This window comes from Myxocyprinus asiaticus, chromosome 2, assembly GCF_019703515.2.
Source record: "Myxocyprinus asiaticus isolate MX2 ecotype Aquarium Trade chromosome 2, UBuf_Myxa_2, whole genome shotgun sequence".
Classification (NCBI taxonomy): domain Eukaryota; kingdom Metazoa; phylum Chordata; class Actinopteri; order Cypriniformes; family Catostomidae; genus Myxocyprinus; species Myxocyprinus asiaticus.
In genome coordinates, this window is record NC_059345.1 from 12,290,783 (window position 1) to 12,311,544 (window position 20,762).

Genomic DNA, 20,762 nt, shown 5'->3' on the forward strand with positions numbered 1-20,762 from the left:
GTAACTCTGATAAGTGCAGTCTCTGTACTGTGATGGGGCCTAAATCCTAACTGAAATTGTTCATATATACTATTTCTCTGTAGAAATGAACATATTTGGGAGGACATTACCTTTTCTAGTATTTTTTGACATAAATAGGAGATTTGAAATCAGTCTATAATAAGCCAATTCTCCAGGATCAAGCCGTGGCTTCTTAATAAGCGGTTTGATGACTGCCATTTTAAAGTTTCTTGGGATATGTCCTAAGGATAGCGAGGAGTTATTAATATTAAGAAGAGGTTCTGAGATTACAGGGAATACCTCTTTTAAAAGCTTAGTTGGTATTGGATCTAACATACAGGCTTTTGATGTTTTGATATGTTTTGTTAGCTCTTCATGACCAATGATAGCGAAGTTGCTCATGAGGTAAATTATGAGACACTGTTTTCTAAGGTACTGTGACAGATGATTGCATAATTCCAATTTTATTTCTGATGATTTCAATTTTATCAGTAAAGAAATTCATGCTCATTATTATTGTGCTGCGACAGAATATGTGGTTCAGTCGAGGCTTTAATCCTAACCAATTTAGCCACAGTACTGGATAAACACCTAGGACTGTTGTGGTTATTTTCTGTGAGTTTGCTCAAATATGCTGACATGGCAGTTTTAATTGCCTCATAAAAGTACTGGTATAAGATATTTTATGTTCTGTTTATTTTATTTTTTGTGAAGTTATAGGCAAAAACGCATCTTATAAGCAACACCTGTTTACGTGTAACATGTATGTCAAAGACATGTACTTGGCTATTACTCATTATATTTTGTATGTGAGTAAAAAAAAACAGGCTAGTTTTTTCTCGGTGGGCCAATCTGAGCTTAAAGTGTTAAACAGCCCACCCTCCACCATTTATTTCAATAATCAGTGCAACAAGCAATGAACATAATAATGCAGCAAGACTGTACTGGTGCCTGGTTTCTAAAAACATATTGGTTTTTTTTTTTTTCAGCTTCTTTCAGGTACAGGGATGTGTTGAACGGCCACATTAACTATGTCCAGTCGAGACACCAGAGGATGGAACCTACCACTGACCAGTTCATGCTGTATGTTTCTGATGGAAAACAGCAGTCCACTTCAGTCCCATTCTACATTATCATCAGTCCAACCAATGATGAGATACCAGAATTCCTGGCCAGAAATATCACGGTCAGTTAGAAAGTAATGATCTTTATAACTCATCTGAAAACGAATAGCTGAAGGGAGAACACACTTTACAATTCCTGGCTAGAAGACATTCATCAGTTTAGGTGTGATGACAAAGTTTTATCTCTCAGGTTAAAGAAGGAGACATGAGAGAGTTTGACCCATCTGTCATCAGTGCAGTGGATCTGGATATTCCCAGAGACCGATTAATGTTCAGCGTAATCCAGCAGCCCCAGCATGGCTCTATCATGGGTGTGCCACACCGCAATGACATGACACTTCACAAAAGACCCAACAAGCATGGATCTGAGATCCCTGTAGAACACTTCACCATGGATGACCTCAGGAACGGTACTGTTTTAAAGATTTGGAATTTGTATCTATTTTTCACCAGACCAGCAAATCTGGTTTATTCATGGTATTTTCTAATGCAAGCATCACTTTTACTGTTTTTTATACTTAAGAGGTGTTCACACTGGGCTTTGAGCTTCTGGTTTTAATAAAAAAAAAAAAAAAAAAAAATATGTTATTAAAAATGTTAAAATATATGTCTATTCACTTTCCTGCAACAACAAAAACATGCAGCTTTAAAAAATATGTATTCATGTATGACATAGATTTTCTTTTGGTCTCTCGTCTTCTCTTGTGTGACCGGGGCCTTTGGGTTATTTCAAATCTGAAAACATCCCAAGCAACCACCCACCACACCCTAGCAATTACATCGAAAGGTCTTAGCAACCTCCCACAGCACCCTAGCAACCACACAACAATGTCCAAGCAACCATCCACAACACCCTAGCAATCACATAACAATGTCCTTGCAACCAGCCACAGCACCCTAGCAACCACATAGCAATGCCCTAGAAACCACTCACAACACACTAGCAACCACATATCAGTACTTTGGCAACCAGCTACAGCACCCAAGCAGCCATACAGCAACACCCTGGCAACCAACCACAGCTCCTTAGCAACCACATAACAACATCCTTGCAACCACCCACAACACCCTAGCAACTATATAGCAATGCTCTGGCAACCGGTCGCAACACCCCAGCAACCATCCACAACACCCTAGCAACCACATAGCAATGCCCTAGCAACCACCCAAAACATCCTAGCAACAACATCCAAGCATTCACCAACAACACCTTAGCAACAACATACTGTATCAATGCCCTGGCAACCAGCTACAGAACCCGAGCAACCATACAGCAACACCCTGGCAACCAGCCACAGCACTCTAGCAACCTAATAGCAATGCCCAAGCAACCATTCACAATACCTTAGCAACCACACATCAGCCACAGCACTCTAGCAACCACATAGCAAAGCCCTAGAAACCACCCACAATACCCTAGCGACCAAGTAACAACATCCAAGCAACTACCCACAGCACCCTAGCAACCTAATAGTAACACCACAGCAACCATCCATAGCACCCAGGCAACCTCATAACAAAGTCCTTGCAGCCACCCCAACACACTAGTAACCACATGGCAACGCCCCAGCAACCACCCACAGCACCTTAACAGCCACATAGCAATGGTCTGGCAACCAGCCACAGCACCCTAGCAACCTAATAGCAATACCCAAGCAACCATTCACAATACTGTAGCAACCACACATCAGCCACAGCACCCTAGTAACCACATAGCAAAGCCCTATAAACCACCCACAATACCCTAGCGACCAAGTTACAACATCCAAGCAACCACCCATTTCACCCTAGCAACCTAATAGTAATGCCCCAGCAACCATCCACAGCACCCAGGCAACCTCATAACAAAGTCCTTGCAGCCACCCACAACACCATAGTAACCACATAGCAACGCCCCAGCAACCATCCACAGCACCCAGGCAACCTCATAACAAAGTCCTTGCAGCCACCCACAACACCATAGTAACCACATAGCAACGCTCTAGCTACCACCCACAACACCGTAGAAACATCTTAACATCCAAGCATTCACCAACAACACACTAGCAATCACATATCAGTGCCCTGACAACCACCCATAACACTCTAGCAACTAAATAGCAATGCTTTGGCAACCAGCCACATCACTCTATCAACCTAATAGTAATGCCCCAGCAACCATCCACAGCACCCAGGCAACCACATAACAAAGTCCTTGCAGCTACCCCATAACACCCTAGTAACCACATAGCAACACCCTGGCAACCAGCTACAGCACCCTAGCAACACATAGCAACACCTTGCCAACCATTTAAAGCACCCTATCAACCACATAACAACATCCTAGCATGCACCCACAACACCTTAGCAACCACATATCAATACCCTGGAAACCACCTACAACACCCTAGCAACTCCAAAACAGTATCCTAGCAACCACCCACAACACCTTAGCAACCACATATCAACGCACTGGCAACCAGCCACATTACCCTAGCACCATGACTTTCATATGGGTAAGAAACACTCACATTTTCTTCAAAAAATCTGCAGTTTGCAAATCTATTTGAAAATTTCTAAAGATCTATTTGACCTATTAATCTACAATTTATTTATTTATTTTATCTTTTTTTTTTTTCATTTATAATATTGATCTGTAACCTGTAATGTCTACATCATAGACCTGATAATAAAGAAAGTGTGTGCTGCTCTGTCCTCAGGCATGACTCTGATGTACATGCATGATGACTCTGAGAGTGAGCAGGATGGTTTTATCATTCAGCTCTCTGATGGAAAACACCAGCTCCAGAGAACCATGCAGGTGAAAGTTCTGCCAGTAAATGATGAGGAGCCACATATTATAAGGTAACTGCTATGAGCAGCAAATTATGTGATTCAGCAAAGAAAGATGAGTCATTTATTGGTCCTGGAACAACATTCCTGTGTAACAATCATAGGCCAAACCCTATACACACAGCACCTAATGTGCTATCTGGCTAAAAACACATTAGATTTCCTGGATCAGATGACTTCATCTGAAATTATGTAGCACGTTGTTCAGCGTCATAGAACGCTAAACCAAATGTATTAGAATTCGGATCGCTGCAACCAGAGGTGGATGTCATCCAAATATGGGCAGAGAGGATCATTCACTTCAACTTCATATGGCCACCAGGAGATGGTGCCAAGAACACTCAATGATGGCTCAAATGACACAGAATGGAACTGAATATGATCTCATTACTCATGCCTGCATACTTTGAAAAGAGAGCATACATTCATTGTTGTGTAATTAGTTCTTATGTACAATTACTATGTTTTATTTGTTTGGAGAGGCTTTTGGACACTTGGAGATGTTTTTGGACACTAGAATAAATTATTTTTGTAATGCTATAACTTTTGATTGCTTTGTCATATCAACACTATTTTACTCAGCTGACATGATTGGGAACAAAACAAAAGCAGTTTTTCAGTGCTACCTTATTTACACCCAGAGATATACGATGTCAAATCAGATTTTTAAGCAGTTCTTAGGCTGAGAGTCTCATAATTTATCATAATCTGTATAATAATCTTTTTTAAAAAGTTTTCTTTAAAATGATACCAGACAATTGACCATCTTTTTTTTTTTCTTTTCTTTTTTTTAAACATTGTTAGTTTTGTTAGTTAAAAGACTTTGATTTTTGGCATGCCTCTGAAACAGGAAATCTTTAAAAACACCTTCAGAGCTTAAAGGGCTAAATAAGAGGGAAATTATACATTGATGACACTGTTATTCAAACCTCTAAACCCAGCCCTAAGCTTAACCTTAAACCTAACCATAAAATCTGATTGGTTGAGATAAATGTTGTACCACAACCAACAAGAATATTGATCCAGGCCTTATATGGCTAAATCTCATTGTGTGAACTATACCAATTGTGGGAGCCCAATGGGGAATAAGAATGCGTGGTAGGCAGACTCTGTGGTTCTGTTTTGGTTTCCCAGGAACACAGGGATTGAGATAGAGTCTGGGGAGTCCAGGCTTATCTCCAGTGCTGTACTCAGTGCAGAAGACAAAGACACTCCATCCTCTGAAATTATCTATGTGTTTGAGAGTTTACCCATTCATGGGGTCATTCAGATTAAGGTCAGTGCACTAAAGAAGCAAGGAGAATGGTAAAAAATGTAGATGATCTAAACTTAATTTAGCAATGATTTCTTGTAACAATTATTTGCACATAAAGCATAGAATAAAGTTACAGTTTGTATCATAGCTAACATAGTGTTGACCAAATCCAAATTAAGCATGTGTTGCAACACTGTGACTCTACTTCTAGCTGGCCAAATCAGCAATCTCTTTCTTTCTTTAAGGACTGGTTGGACAATGTTTACAATATATAATCAAACAACAAGCTATTTTGTTTTCATTTGTCCCATCAGAACCCACTAGCATACTGGTTTTGTTTGCTGTTCCTCAGGTAAGCACAGACTGGGTGTCTATAACTGCAGGAATGAACTGCTCTCAGGAGGTTTTGGATATGAACCTGTTACGTTACCTTCACACTGGTCAGACTGGAGCACGCACTAGTGACTTCTTTGTCTTCTATCTGTTGGATGGCAAGAACCGCTCTCCAGCTCAGCACTTCCACATTACAGTTAAAGAACTGGAGAAAGGTAACATAATAATTAATTTACATTTCATTTGTTTTATGCTGAGTAACTCTTTGTAGTCCTGCTTATGTTTTTAGTTTGATTTTTATCTAATGTACATACCAACATTTTTGTTGTCAGAAAACGTTAATGATAATGAAGGACTAGAGTGGCAAACTAAATAGTTTGTCCTAAAATTGAAATGGCAATGTTGCAACCTTGTCTACTCTTTGTGGATTTTCAGGAGACATAGCATTGTTCGTGAGGCCTGTGAGAACTAGCCGCGGAGAGCGTGTGGTCCTCACCACAGGTGTCTTGCTGGCTGTAGACGGCACTGATAAGCCAGAGGAACTGCTCTACGTTATCACTGTACCTGCAGCACATGGACACATGGAGTACATCAAAAACACTGGAGTGCAAATTCAGTCTTTCAGTCAACTGGATATAGCAGCAAACCTGGTGTGCTATGTACATGACAACAGAGCCACTTCATCTAAAGAGACACTGCAGTAAGGACCTTTTGCAACAGTTGTTGCAGCCTATATTAATTTTTGCTGAAACTCTTGAAGAAAAGTAGGGTCATATTTCACCCCAAATAAAAAATAAAAAATACACTCACTGAGCACTTTATTAGGAACACTGTACTAATACTAGGTAGGGCCTCCCTTTGCTCTCAATACAGCCTCAATTCTTTGTTTCATGGATTCCACAAGATGATGGAAACATTCCTTTGAGATTCTGGTCCATGTCGCTAATCTCTCATTCTACCACATCCCAAACGTTTTCTATCGGATTCAGATCCGGTGACTGGGAAGGCCACTGAAGAATTGTGAACTCATTGTAATATTCATGAAACCAGTTTGAGATGACTTTTGCTTTGTGACATGGTGCATAATCATGCTGGAAGTAGCCATTAGAAGATTCAAGCAATTATTGATTTATATTTACAGGCCCAAATTGTGCCAAATACATTTGCCACACTATTAAAACACCACCACCAGCCTGGACTGTTTACACAAGGCAGATTGGGTCCATGGATTCATGCTGTTGGTGCCAAATTCTGACCCTATCATCAGCAGAAATTGAGATTCATCAGACCGGGCTACATTTTTCCAGTCTTCAACTGTCCAGTTTTGGTGAGCCTGCGCCCACTGCAGCAGAAGTGGAACCTGACGTGATCTTCTGCTTTTGTAGCCCATCCGCCTCAAGGTTCGATGTGTTGTGCATTCTGAGATGCTATTCTACTCACTACAATTGTACAGAGTGGTTATCTGAGTTACTGTAGCCCTTTTGTCAGCTCGAAACAGTCTGGCCATTCTGCGTTGACCTCTCTCATCAACAAGGCATTTCCATCTGCAGAACTGCCGCTCACTGGATGTTTTTTGATTTTGGCACCATAGTGTGTAAACTCTAGAGACTGTTGTGCGTGAAAATCCCAGGAGATCAGCAGTTACAGAAATACTCAAACCAACCCGTCTGGCACCAACTATCATGCCACAGTCGAAATCACTGAGATCATATTTTTCCCCATTCTGATGGTTGATGTGAAAATTAACTGAAGCTCCTGACCTGTATCTGCATGATTTTATGCATTGCACTGCTGCCACACGATTGGCTGATTAGATAATTGCATGAATAAGTAGGTGTACAAGTGTACCTAATAAAGTGTTAAGTGAGTGTATATTTTGCAAATGAAGCTTATTGTAGGCACATTAACTTTTTTTTGGTGCATTTTAAAAAATTTCTCATTACAATTAAGCACATTTGCCCTCCTCCCCCAAATTCATATCACTGCATTAGGCAAATTCTCATTGAATTTCTGTGCAACTATGGTTAATGTACTGTAATCGTTAATGGTAGGGCATTTATGCAACATGTCTAAATTATTCCAAGGTTTGTGATCAGCAATGGCAAATCAACCCGCAGTGGAACCCTGGATATCTTGGTGGAAATTACTGATAAAATTCTGCCCACATTACTGCAAAATGCTGGTCTACGGGTTCCCCAAGGGTCCACCATATCTATAACTCCTGATGCTTTGTTCCTGTCTGACCCTGACACCCCACCCACTGCCTTGATCTACAAGATGGTCCATCCACCCCAGTATGGCCAGTTGCTTTTGAAAGGACAACCTCAGTTCACTGGCAGTAATTTTACCCAACAAAACATTCATGACCTGGATGTGGCATACAGACACTCTGGTGGAGCTTCTCAGATTGATCGCTTCAGGTTCACAGCCTCTGATAGCACAGAGAGAGGCTTCCTGGTTGATGGAAAAGTGCAAACTGAGCCAGTCTTCTTCACACTACAAGTTGGTTTAGCAATTGACTTTTTTCTATTTGTTTTGTCTAGTTTTTATATATTTTGACACTCTTTTCTTGACATGTTTAAGAACATTTTCATTAAAAAAAATATCATGCAGCTGCACGCTACATATTGAATATCCTTTAATTTTTGTTCAACGTCTACTACCTTAGATTGAAGCACTGGACAGCTCTGCTCCACAGATAGTAGTGCTTGAAACTTTGTGGAAAGTGGAACTTCTCAAAGATGGTCGTTATGGGATCTTCATTTCATCAAGAGAGCTTAAGGCTCAGGATACTAACTCTGCAGATGAAGATCTTATCTATCACATCCTCAAAGCACCTTACTTTGGGTACCTGGAAAATTATACCAATGGTGAGAGACTGAAATGGGAAGGTCTAGTTAGAAAACATGTTTATAATAATAATAATTATATTTTTTTTCCTTTATCTGTCTTAACTTTCTGTCTGTCTACATACAGTAATGTGTGTGTATATACTGTATATACATTAATTCTAATGTTTAACATTTCTGTAGGTGAGTTTGTGAGGCAGCGTTTCTCTCAAAGGGATCTTAACAAGAGGAATATTCTCTTCATTATAAACTCTGATCTGGATGCTCTAACCGACAGTCTGGAGTTTGCTGTTTCTGATGCACTTGGCAACACTGGACCCTCTCACAAGTAATGCATGCTCTTTGAAATAATGTGTAGATATATTTCAACAGATTGAAAAACACAACATGCTTTTACAATTTGCTGATGAATTATTATGTACATGTTATGCTAAATTTCATTAGTTAACATCTGCTTAAAAACCAGAAATGACTATTTAATATATTACTTGTGAATGTTATTCAATGTTTTAATGGAGCATTACGCATTCACACAACTGTATTTTGTATAACATGTTGTCTATGTACATGTCTAAAAATATTCTCTCTCCTCAGATTGGAGTTCAGCTGGGCGAGTGTTGAGCTGGCAAACTCTGAGTATGTTATATGTGAGAATCAGGGATCAGTCTCACTTACCATCCAGAGGAGAGGAAATGTACAGGACTCATCTTATGTGACTGTACAGGTATAGACTATAGGGTTAACTAATTTATTTAATCATGCAATAGTTCATTTATGGCTAATTTTCAAAATATGGTGACAAACATGTCCCTTGACCTTTCAGTCATAAAAAAAAGATAAGAAATAGTCAAGAAACCCCATTTAAAAGGCATCATTTTATAACGTAACCTTTTATTAAATAATCTGAAAAGGTTTGACTCTATATTGTTTTACACATTTTTTAGAAAATATATATTTAAATTTGTCAATTGCCTGAAAAACAAAAACAAAAAAACCTTGTACCCTTCATCTGGTACACCACTTTTTTGTTATTTACAGTTATTTATCTGTTTATTTTTTTACTCATTTTGTTTTTATCAGGTCAAGCAGTAGTGCAAGGCCTAACGAGTGTGCAAAAAAGTAAAACAAAATAAGTAATTAATCATTTGAATACTTTAAAAAGAATGTTTGTCCATTGATTTCATGACATTGATGTTATTAATGTTAAAAATGGGTATTTTGAAAATTCAAAGAGTTGTGGATAAGAACTTCCAAGGTCACAGAGGAAGAAGAGGTTGCTCAAATGTGCATTTAGTGATATTCCCATTTAAACTGTATGTTTTCACATGGTACATTTAAATATGACATTGGTGTTACATTGTTTAATGTTCATGTGAAAGATTTTTATTGAGAATTCTTTTTTTTTTTATATATATTTAATGTTATGATTTATTGATTTTAGTCTGATCAGTGGTGTATTTTTTGTGTTGTTATTAACACCTTCTGAGGAAATGAATCTTTTAAGATAATTTGTCACAGGAGTTATCATCACTGGTGTTACAACACTTGCTTCATTCGTAAAAAAAAAAAAAATAAATAAAATAAAGAACAGTCAAGTTGTCTTTTATAAAAAAAAATTATGTCAATATGTAAAAAAAAAAAAAAAAAAAAAAAAATTACCCTCAGCTTTTAATGGTTGAAAACTGAACTGAACAAAAATGTAAATATTATATAATATAAGTCGGAAAGTCAGCATTTTTTGAGAATGACCCTTAAAGGCCTCCATAATTAGTTTGTTTTTTTATTTGTTTTACTTTAAAAGATAATTTTAATATTATCAATTTATTATTCCTTATAGGTGAAAGAACTAACAGCATCTGCTGGAAAAGATTTTATATCTGCTCCCACATCTTTGATTCAGTTCGACCCAGGTACATTGAAACTCAGCCTTAACACAAATAATTTATAAGTTATATTTACTGGAACTGTTGTCATAATGCTGTTGTCGTATTAAACTCTTGAAACAAATGAAGCAATGAATTCATATACTACAACTGAATAATAAAGACTAAAAGATAAATACTAATGTAATAAAAATCAGATGGTATTCTTTTTCAGGCATGGTCAGTCGAGTTTGGAGAATGGAAATAATTCAGGACTCTTTGGAGGAGGCCGATGAGAAATTTGAGGTTAACTTGGTCTCTCCAGTAGGTGCAGTACTGAGAGGCAACACAAAAGCCACCTTCATTATAAAGGACAAAAATGGTTAGACCATTAAACATTTCAGGGATTACAAATTACCTCACCAGAAAGCCTATAAAGTAGAATGATCTGTTGCTATTGAAAAGATAAAATTCTCTTGTATAGTATTTTATTTATTTATTTATTTTTTCTGAAAAATTATTTACTATAAAAGGTAGCTGTCATTTTGTCTGTTTCTATAGGGAAATGTAATGAGAACCATTTGAAGGTGGGCACTAGTCTTCAAGGTCAAGAGGTGCAGCCATGGCCATACCCTCAACATGGCTCCATCCAGGTGGAGACTTTACCATATTCTAAAGTATATATCAGAGGTGATGGTGATATAATAGCTGAGACTCCCTCTGCTGGAAAGAAAAGACTCAAAGTCATTGGGAATGGTAAAGTGGTAAGTTTAATTTAACCTCCTGAGACCTGATCATGACTGCTGTGTCCATTTTCCTTTTTGATTTGTAACTAGTAGTACCTAATAAACATAAAAAAAAAAAATAAAAAAAATTAAGAGCAAATAGTTTTCCTAAATTGATATCCATATATGTGGACAGCAGGACGAAGCTGTGAAAATGTTAATAATACCAAGCTATAGACTTTTTGTTTTTTTTGTTTTTGATAATCAAATTGTTTATTTTGTTTCCAGGAGTGTTGATTCTTTACATCAGACATTACATCAGAAATTTGCATAATTAATTCTGATTCAAAGTAATGTTCAACATCATTCAATCACTGCCAACCATGTTAAAATTAAATTTGATAAATTCTGAATCTATGTACTGACTACCATTGTCCCATGTCTGCCAAAAATGTTGAGTGGTCCAAACATCATCTGCAGCCTGAAATTTAACTGATTTTAGGGGTGAATGCACTTAGCTGCATAGGAAAGCTATAGGATGCTCCTTTGCTCCCTAATTAGGTAATGACTTAACCTCCAGTGTGCTGTCTGTCTGCATTGGTCTCAGAACTGTTCGAAATGCACCTTTTTTATTAAAAATAATGCACTGTGATAATGCACAGTAAATATAGGATATCAAAGGAAAAAATGAGCTAAAGTACACAGTCGTGTACACTGTGTTTAGCAGCGTGGCGCTTCGAGATAAATTGCTCAAATTTTAAAAAAGGCATACCGGATGAAACTAGAGAATCTTTTGACTCTAATAGGTTTCAATGTAAAAACTTAATTAGGTTTCTTACCCGATGTAGTTTTGTTGGCGTTTCTCCCAAAGACAAACTCCGCTGTGATCAGAGCCATGTTGTTTTGTCGAAAGTTTAACTCTTTATTGACAGCCCAGAGTCTCCTGAACTGAGATCAGTCGGTTTAAATGAGTTTAAATTATACGCTGCGTATAGTGAAGCCAAAATACAACATACATGCATGTGTGTGCGGGGTTGCACGAGTTATACATCAATCAACATATAAATAACACTACTTAATTCCTGCATTGCTGTGGTAGTTTCATGTCTCTTTTACCACCCTGTGGTCTCTTCTCACATAATAAAATAAGTTTGACATATATCAATATTTTATGCCCATTTATTTGGTAAGTAGCCATGTTATTAATAGGATAATGTTTATGTTGTGGTCCTGATGACACTGTCAAAATCTTGTTTAAAACACTGGAGTCAAGTTTATAGAAATGAAATCATTATGTCCATGTTAATTTCATAAAATTTTTGAAAAAACATTTATAAAATTTTCTTCAAAGATTTATTTAATGACTTTAAAAATGTCATGTGGTGTAACCATCGGTAAAAAGGTATTACATTTCTTTCCTTGCACCTTGAATAAATGAGAGTTAACTTAAATAAGTTAATAAAAATATTAACAATAAAATAAATAAATAATAATAAAAATCTTTCAAACATATTTTTCAGGACTTTTTTTTTTTTTTACAAATATCATGAATTTTTGAGCTAAGAATATCAACAGGTTTTCTCAGGGTAACTCCATATGTCCTGAACAATATGTACATTTTCATATAAATATCAAAACTTGAAGGTCTTGAGGGTCTAAAAGGGTCCTCTCTGTTCTTTTTTTTTTTTTTTTTTTTTACTGTCTATGGATGGTTATACCACATGACATTTGTAAAACATGCTCATCAGAAGAGGTGTATTCAAGCTGGTGTTTTGTGTGATTTGCATTTTTAATGTAAAGTTGAAGTCAGAAGTTTACATACACTTAGGTTGAAATCATTATAACTCATTTTTTAACAACTCCACAGATTTAATATTAGCACTATAGTTTTGGCAAGTCATTAAATTTCTAAAAGCTTGAAGGTACCACGTTCATCTGTACACACAATAGTATGCAAGTATAAACACCATGGGACCACGCAGCCATCATACCGCTCAGGAAGGAGACGCATTCTGTCTTCTAGAGATGAACGTAGTTTGGTGCAAAAAGTGCAAATCAATCCCAGAATAACAGCAAAGGACCTTGTTAAGATTCTGGAGGAAACGGGTAGACAAGTATCTATATCCTATAACGAGTCCTATATCGACATAACCTGAAAGGCTGCTCAGCAAGGAAGAAGCCACTGCTCCAAACCCGCCATAAAAAATCCAGACTACAGTTTGCAAGTGCACATGGGGACAAATATCGTACTTTTTGGAGAAATGTCCTCTGGTCTAATGAAACAAAATTTGAACTGTTTGGCCATAATGACCATCGTTATGTTTGGAGGAAAAAGGGTGAGGCTTGCAAGCCAAAGAACACCATCCCAAACCTGAAGCAAATGGATCTTCCAAATGGACAATGACCCCAAGCATACCTCCAAAGTTGTGGCAAAATGGCTTAAGGACAACAAAGTCAAGGTACTGGAGTGGCCATCACAAAGCCCTGACCTTAATCCGATAGAAAATGTGTGGGCAGAACTGAAAAAGCGTGTGTGAGCAAGGAGGCCTACAAACCTAACTCAGTTACACCAGTTCTGTCTGGAGGAATGGGCCAAAATTCCAGCAACTTATTGTGAGAAGCTTGTGGAAGGCTACCCAAAACATTTGACCCAAGTTAAACAATTTAAAGGTAATGCTACCAAATACTAACAAAGTGTATGTAAACTTCTGACCCACTGAGAATGCGGTGAAAGAAATAAAAGCTGAAATAAATTATTCTCTGTACAATTATTCTGATATTTCACATACTTAAAATAAAGTAGTGATCCTAACTGACCTAATACAGGGAATGTTTTCTATGATTAAATGTCAGGAATTGGGAAAAACTGAGTTTAAATGTATTTGGCTAAGGTGTATGTAAATGTATGACTTCAACTAACTTAATAGATCTTAAAAAAAAAAGAGCATCACATAATTGACCCTCAAAACATGACATAAAATTTAACATATACACTGCTAGTAAATAATACAAGAATGAAATGCCTTGTCCTTTGAAACATCTCACATGGGGAATTTCCATTCACAGATTCAACCTTCAGAAACCATACGTCATGGATCGGATGTCATTTACAAAGTACGATGCATAAGTACTTAAAATTCTCAGTCAGATCTTCTTTTACACAATTTGCATGAAGCCATGTTGATGCCTGATGGTTTTATGAACCGACTCACAGAACTGCTTGGACTTTCAGAGTTTTTTTTTTTTTTTTAATTATTATTATTTTGTTGTATTGTAACACCCATGTGTAATTCTCATTGTAAGCTTTATTTAATTTAATTTACTTCTGCTTGTAGTAATAATAACATGTGACAAACTTACAGTATCATGGTCTCATATCGATGGCAGTTGAGGATGACAACACAGACTCAAGGACAGGCAGACAGGCGCAAGTACATGTGACCAGCAGGGGGCAGCAGCGCTCTCTCCCAGTCAGAGAGACAAACCAAGGAACTTCCCTTAACACAAACACTCGCCAACGTAGTACAACTCAGGTCAGCGTTTTGTGACAATGTTTGGAGTGTGTCCTTTTTACTCCTTTATGTTAAATGATGATGATCGAGAAGATCAATTAAATCAATGCATATTTGTTTCTATCCACAGAAGATCTCTCTCAAACCGGCTTCTAAACCCTGTACACCTGATCTTATTGGCTTTCTCCATTACAATGAGAGCTCAGGTCAATTGTTTCGCTGTAATGGTGACTCCTGGAGGCCATGGGCTCCATCAAATGAGGTAATTAAAGGGATAGTTCACCAAAAAATGAAAATTATATCATCATATACTTACCCTAATGCCATCCAAGTAGTCTATGACTTTCCCTCTTCTGCTGAACACAAACGAAAATTTTTTTGAAGAATATCTCAGCTCTGTAGATCCATACAAGGCAAGTGAACGGTGACCAGAACTTTGAAGCTCCAAAAAGTGCAAAAAGTCAGCATAAGAGTAATCCATAAGACTCCAGTGGGTTAATCAATGTCTTCTGAAGCGGTCCAATCGGTTTTAGGTGAGAACAGACCAAAATATAACTCCTTTTTCACTATAAATCTTGCCAGTGCAATCTCTTGGCACAATCATGATTTCAAGCTCGATTACACTTCCTTGTGCTTGAAGCATGCACAGAGCGCTAGGAAGTGTAATCAAGCTTAAAATAATGATCACAAAGGAAACTGCTAATGTGAAGATAGATTGGATCACTTCAGACGATATGGATTCAAAAATGGAGTCTTATGGATTACTTTTATGCTGCATTTATGTGGAGCTTCAAGTTTTGGTCACCATTCACTTGCATTGTATGGACCTACAGAGCTGAGATATTCTAAAAATCTTTGTTTGGGTTCAGCAAAAGAAAGACATACACATCTGGGATGGCATAAGGGAGAGTAAAAGATGAGATAATTTTCATTTTTTGGTTAACTATTCCTTTAAAATGAAAGATCATTATAAGTAATTATTATTTATGATTATACCTTTGTGTTTTGACATATCTTTACTGCTTTTCAGAGCTTTCAGCCTTTATGTGACGATTTGAACATTTTCTTCTGTTCTCTGCTCTTATCCAGACGGTAAAAGCACAGAAATGTCCTCGAGGATGGACGTACCACAACAACTTTTGTTACTTACTGAGCACAGACTGCAAAGCCACATGGAGCACTGCAGCACAGGCATGCAGAGAAAGGTAAGACAAAACAAACAGGAAAAGGGTCAATGAAGTTACGCAATTTTTTTTTTTTGCCTAGTTTTATTAAATTATTCCAAAATATGCAAAATAATTACTTAAATACACCTCTTTTATAATGAGCAGGTTTTAAAATGTTTTGTTTAAAGTCATTTTGATATGTTTTCTAGTAAAATATGTCATGTGGTGTAACTATCCAGGTGAAATTCTTGGAAAAAGAAATTAAATGAAAGTAGTGCGGGAAAATCTTTTATTAACATTACTTAAAGTGGCGAACCCTTTGGAATTGGCTTGTTTTCTGCATCAATTGGTCATAAAATGTGATCTCATCTTCATCAAAGTCACAAGTATAGACAAACACATTGTCCTTAATATAACAACACACACAAAATTATAATCTTTCATGTCTTTATTGAACACATCCCATTAAACATTCACAGTGCTGTGAAAAAGTAAGTAAACCCTTGGATTTAATAACTGGTCAATCCTCCTCTGTCAGCAATAACCTCAACCAAGCATTTCCGATAGCTGTGGTTTGGACCTGCACAACGTTCCGAAGGAATTTTGGAACATTGTGCCTTACAGAACTGCTTCAGCTCAGCCATATTCTTAGGATGTCTGGTGTGAACAGCTCTCGAGGTCATTCCACAGCATCTCTACTGGGTTAAGGTCTGGGCTCTTACTGTGCCACTCCAAAAGTTGGATTTTCTTTTTTTGAAGCCATTCTGTAGTGGATTTATTTCTATGTTTAGGGTCATTGTCCTGCTGCATCTCCTAAATTCTACTGAGCTTCAGCTGGTGCAAAGACACCCTGACATTATCCTGTAGGATATCTTGATAAAATTGGGAATTCATTTTTCTCTCAATGATGGCAAGTGGTCCAGACCCCGAAGCAGCAAAGGCCCAAATCATGATGCTCCCTCCACCGTACCTCACTATTGTGATGATGTTTTCATGCTGGTATTCGATGCTCTTTTTATGCCATATGTAGTGCTATATGTTCTTCCCAAACAGTTCAACCTTAGTTTCATCAGTCCACAAAACATTTTCCCAGTAGCATTGTGGAGTGTCAAGGTGGTCTTTTGCAAACTTCAGGCACGCAGCAATGTTTTTGTTGGAAAGCAGTGGCTTCCTTCGTGGTGTCCTACCATGGACGCCATGCCTGTTTAATGTTTTCCAAATAGTAGACTCATTAACAGCGATGTTAAACAGTTGCAGTGATTCCTTCCAGTCTTTAACTGTCACTCTAGGGTTATTTTTTACCTCACTGAGCATTCTGCGGTGTGCCCTTTTGAGTCATCTTGGCTGGACGGCCACTTCTAGGGAGAGTAGCCACAGTACTAAATCGTCTCCATTTATTGTCAATTTGTCTAACTGTGGACAGATGAATATCTAATGTCTTCATGATAACTTTGTAACCCTTTTCAGCTTTATTCAAAGCAACAATTCTTGATCGTAGGTCTTCTGAAATCTCTTTTTTTGCGAGGCATGGTCCACATCAGCATGTAACAAAGTGGGCTTACCCTCATCAATAAACTCAATAGTCAAGTCAAGTCATTTTTATTTGTATAGCGCCTTTCACAACACATGTCGTTTCAAAGCAGCTTTACAGAAGATCAGGCATTAACAGACAATTAATCTGTAATATCTATAATGTCTTAGAGTCATCATTGTGTAGTTTGATTAAATACGATTGTGAATTGTGTTTAAAAATAAGTAATTCAATAATAATTGTATTTATAACCCCAGTGAGCAAGCCGAAAGCGACTGTGGCGAGGAACACAAAACTCCATATGATGTTGGTTAATGGAGAAAAATTACCTTGGGAGAAACCAGGCTCACTGTGGGGGCCAGTTCCCCTCTGGCTAACATCATAAATATAATGCCAATATTACATATGTATAGTGTAAGTTATGGTTTAAAATTATTAAACTAAGTAAGTGTTAAGGGCCAGTGTTTAAAACAAAGATGTATGAACTGTAAGATTAATGACTAATGTCTTTGAAGTCCATCCTGGATTAACTGCAGAAGTTCACATAGATGCAATTGTTCTTGTTAGTTGGCTGATGAAGGATTATGTTGGCAATTAACTGATAGTCTATGTATTCCATTTCAAGAGTGTAGTCCATCATTAGACCGAGGTGATGCAGGCAGAGATCAGTTAGGTGCATCGCAGTTCAACCTGGCCGATCATTTCGGTGAGGTCTATCCTAAGTCCAAGGTTCAGGCAATAGCATATGAAGTATCCCATGTCATATGGTTGGAGTTGGCTCCAGCCGGTTCTTGTGACCTCAGGATAGGAGTCCCGAGGTTGAGACAGGGAAACAAATAAAATAATATTAGCATAGATGTCATTCAATTTATTGCAGAGTTATAGATCATGATCAATGTTTCTGGTTTCTGGTTCCGGGAGACCTAACTAAAGCAGCCTAATTGTGAGTTGAAGGATAAATTAAGTGTATGCCTGGCTAAATAGATGAGTCTTTAGTCTAGACTTAAACGGAGTGAGTATGTCTGCATCTCGAACAGTGTTAGGGAGACTATTCCATAGTTTATGAGCCAAATATGAAAAGGATCTATCTCCTTTTGTGGATTTTGATATTCTATATATAATATACAGGTGCATCTCAATAAATTAGAATGTCGTGGAAAAGTTCATTTATTTCAATAATTCAACTCAAATTGTGAAACTCGTGTATTAAATAAATTCAATGCACACAGACTGAAGTAGTTTAAGTCTTTGGTTCTTTTAATTGTGATGATTTTGGCTCACATTTAACAAAAACCCACCAATTCACTATCTCAAAAAATTAGAATACATCATAAGACCAATAAAAAAAACATTTTTAGTGAATTGTTGGCCTTCTGGAAAGTATGTTCATTTACTGTATATGTACTCAATACTTGGTAGGGGCTCCTTTTGCTTTAATTACTGCCTCAATTTGGCATGGCATGGAGGTGATCAGTTTGTGGCACTGCTGAGGTGGTATGGAAGCCCAAGTTTCTTTGACAATGACCTTCAGCTCATCTGCATTTTTTGGTCTCTTGTTTCTCATTTTCCTCTTGACATACCCCATAGATTCTCTATGGGGTTCAGGTCTGGTGAGTTTACTGGCCAGTCAAGCAAACCAACACCATGGTCATTTAACCAACTTTTGGTGCTTTTGGCAGTGTGGGCAGGTGCCAAATCCTGCTGGAAAATGAAATCAGCATCTTTAAAAAGCTGGTCAGCAGAAGGAAGCATGAAGTGCTCCAAAATTTCTTGATAAACGGGTGCAGTGACTTTGGTTTTCAAAAAACACAATGGACCAACACCAGCAGATGACATTGCACCCCAAATCATCACAGACTGTGGAAACTTAACACTGGACTTCAAGCAACTTGGGCTATGAGCTTCTCCACCCTTCCTCCAGACTCTAGGACCTTGGTTTCCAAATGAAATACAAAACTTGCTCTCATCTGAAAAGAGGACTTTGGACCACTGGGCAACAGTCCAGTTCTTCTTCTCCTTAGCCCAGGTAAGACGCCTCTGATGTTGTCTGTGGTTCAGGAGTGGCTTAACAAGAGGAATACGACAACTGTAGCCAAATTCCTTGACACGTCTGTGTGTGGTGGCTCTTGATGCCTTGACCCCAGCCTCAGTCCATTCCTTGTGAAGTTCACCCAAATTCTTGAATCTATTTTGCTTGACAATCCTCATAAGGCTGCGGTTCTCTCGGTTGGTTGTGCATCTTTTTCCTTCCACTCAACTTTCTGTTAACATGCTTGGATACAGCACTCTGTGAACAGCCAGCTTCTTTGGCAATGAATGTTTGTGGCTTACCCTCCTTGTGAAGGGTGTCAATGATTGTCTTCTGGACAACTGTCAGATCAGCAGTCTTCCCCATGATTGTGTAGCCTAGTGAACCAAACTGAGAGACCATTTTGAAGGCTCAGGAAACCTTTGCAGGTGTTTTGAGTTGATTAGCATGTCACCATATTCTAATTTTTTGAGATAGTGAATTGGTGGGTTTTTGTTAAATGTGAGCCAAAATCATCACAATTAAAAGAACCAAAGACTTAAACTACTTCAGTCTGTGTGCATTGAATTTATTTAATACACGAGTTTCACAATTTGAGTTGAATTACTGAAATAAATGAACTTTTCCACGACATTCTAATTTATTGAGATGCACCTGTATACTATTCACAGGCCAGAATTTTGCGATCGTAATGAACGTGATTGTTTGTGTGTTGTTTGCTTAAGCACATTGTGTTTGTCTATACTTGTGACTTTGATGAAGATGAGATCACATTTACATGACCAATTAGTGCAGAAAACCAGCCAATTCCAGTTCACATACATTTTCTTGCCACTGTAAATAAGAAAAGCACAAACATTTGTGTTTTCAAATACTATTAATATTTGAAAGATTTAGTCCACCAAATCAAAGTCATATGGTGTAACAAACATATAGGTTGCCATTTTGTTGGTTATGTTGACAAAAGCCATAAAAGAGAGAAACTCGTCAAGACTGTGTGAAGTAAAATTCTTTGACCTTTTGATAGTTACACCACATGACATTTTTATAGACATTAAATTATATATATATATATATATCTTTTTTAGAAAATGCTGTAAATGCTTTTCAAAAATGTATGAAACTAAATTGGACACATAGAATACAATAGCCTGCTGAAATAAAGTTTACACCAGCCTAAGCTGGTTTGCTGTTTTTAGCTGGTCTCCATGACTTGTAAGGCTGGTCTGTTTGCTGGTTTTTGAGGTGTTTTGGGCACTTGTCTGCTGGTCAGGCTGAGAGACCCACTGGTTGTCCAGAAAAACGAGCTGAAGTTAGATCAGAATAAAATAGTTATTTATGACTTTATGACAACTGTGACTAACTTGAAACTAAATGCTTTTTTCCACAAGCTTCAATGGAAACCTGGTCAGTATTTTGTCAAAAACCGATATGGACTGGCTGTGGGACTTCAGCGAAAGGAAACCCTTTTGGATTGGTAATTTTCTTTCGACATAAAATTGCCGTTACACAATCAATGTGGTTAAAATGGATGTAAATTTTAT

At 37.6% G+C, this 20,762-nt stretch overlaps 1 protein-coding gene across 1 annotated transcript in view; it reads left to right on the plus strand.

Annotated features, from left to right (window-relative positions):
• Window positions 1-20,762, plus strand: part of LOC127412858 (FRAS1-related extracellular matrix protein 1-like) — a 58,316-nt gene that overhangs the window by 36,360 nt on the left and 1,194 nt on the right. The window contains exons 19-36 of the mRNA XM_051649540.1: window positions 990-1,186; window positions 1,315-1,534; window positions 3,824-3,968; window positions 5,091-5,232; window positions 5,564-5,759; window positions 5,980-6,244; window positions 7,629-8,046; window positions 8,213-8,414; window positions 8,577-8,721; window positions 8,988-9,117; window positions 10,231-10,303; window positions 10,491-10,637; window positions 10,817-11,019; window positions 14,047-14,094; window positions 14,343-14,513; window positions 14,623-14,754; window positions 15,582-15,697; window positions 20,610-20,695. Coding sequence (XP_051505500.1) covers window positions 990-1,186; window positions 1,315-1,534; window positions 3,824-3,968; window positions 5,091-5,232; window positions 5,564-5,759; window positions 5,980-6,244; window positions 7,629-8,046; window positions 8,213-8,414; window positions 8,577-8,721; window positions 8,988-9,117; window positions 10,231-10,303; window positions 10,491-10,637; window positions 10,817-11,019; window positions 14,047-14,094; window positions 14,343-14,513; window positions 14,623-14,754; window positions 15,582-15,697; window positions 20,610-20,695 — 3,036 coding nt within the window. The remainder of the gene's footprint in view (window positions 1-989; window positions 1,187-1,314; window positions 1,535-3,823; window positions 3,969-5,090; window positions 5,233-5,563; window positions 5,760-5,979; window positions 6,245-7,628; window positions 8,047-8,212; window positions 8,415-8,576; window positions 8,722-8,987; window positions 9,118-10,230; window positions 10,304-10,490; window positions 10,638-10,816; window positions 11,020-14,046; window positions 14,095-14,342; window positions 14,514-14,622; window positions 14,755-15,581; window positions 15,698-20,609; window positions 20,696-20,762) is intronic.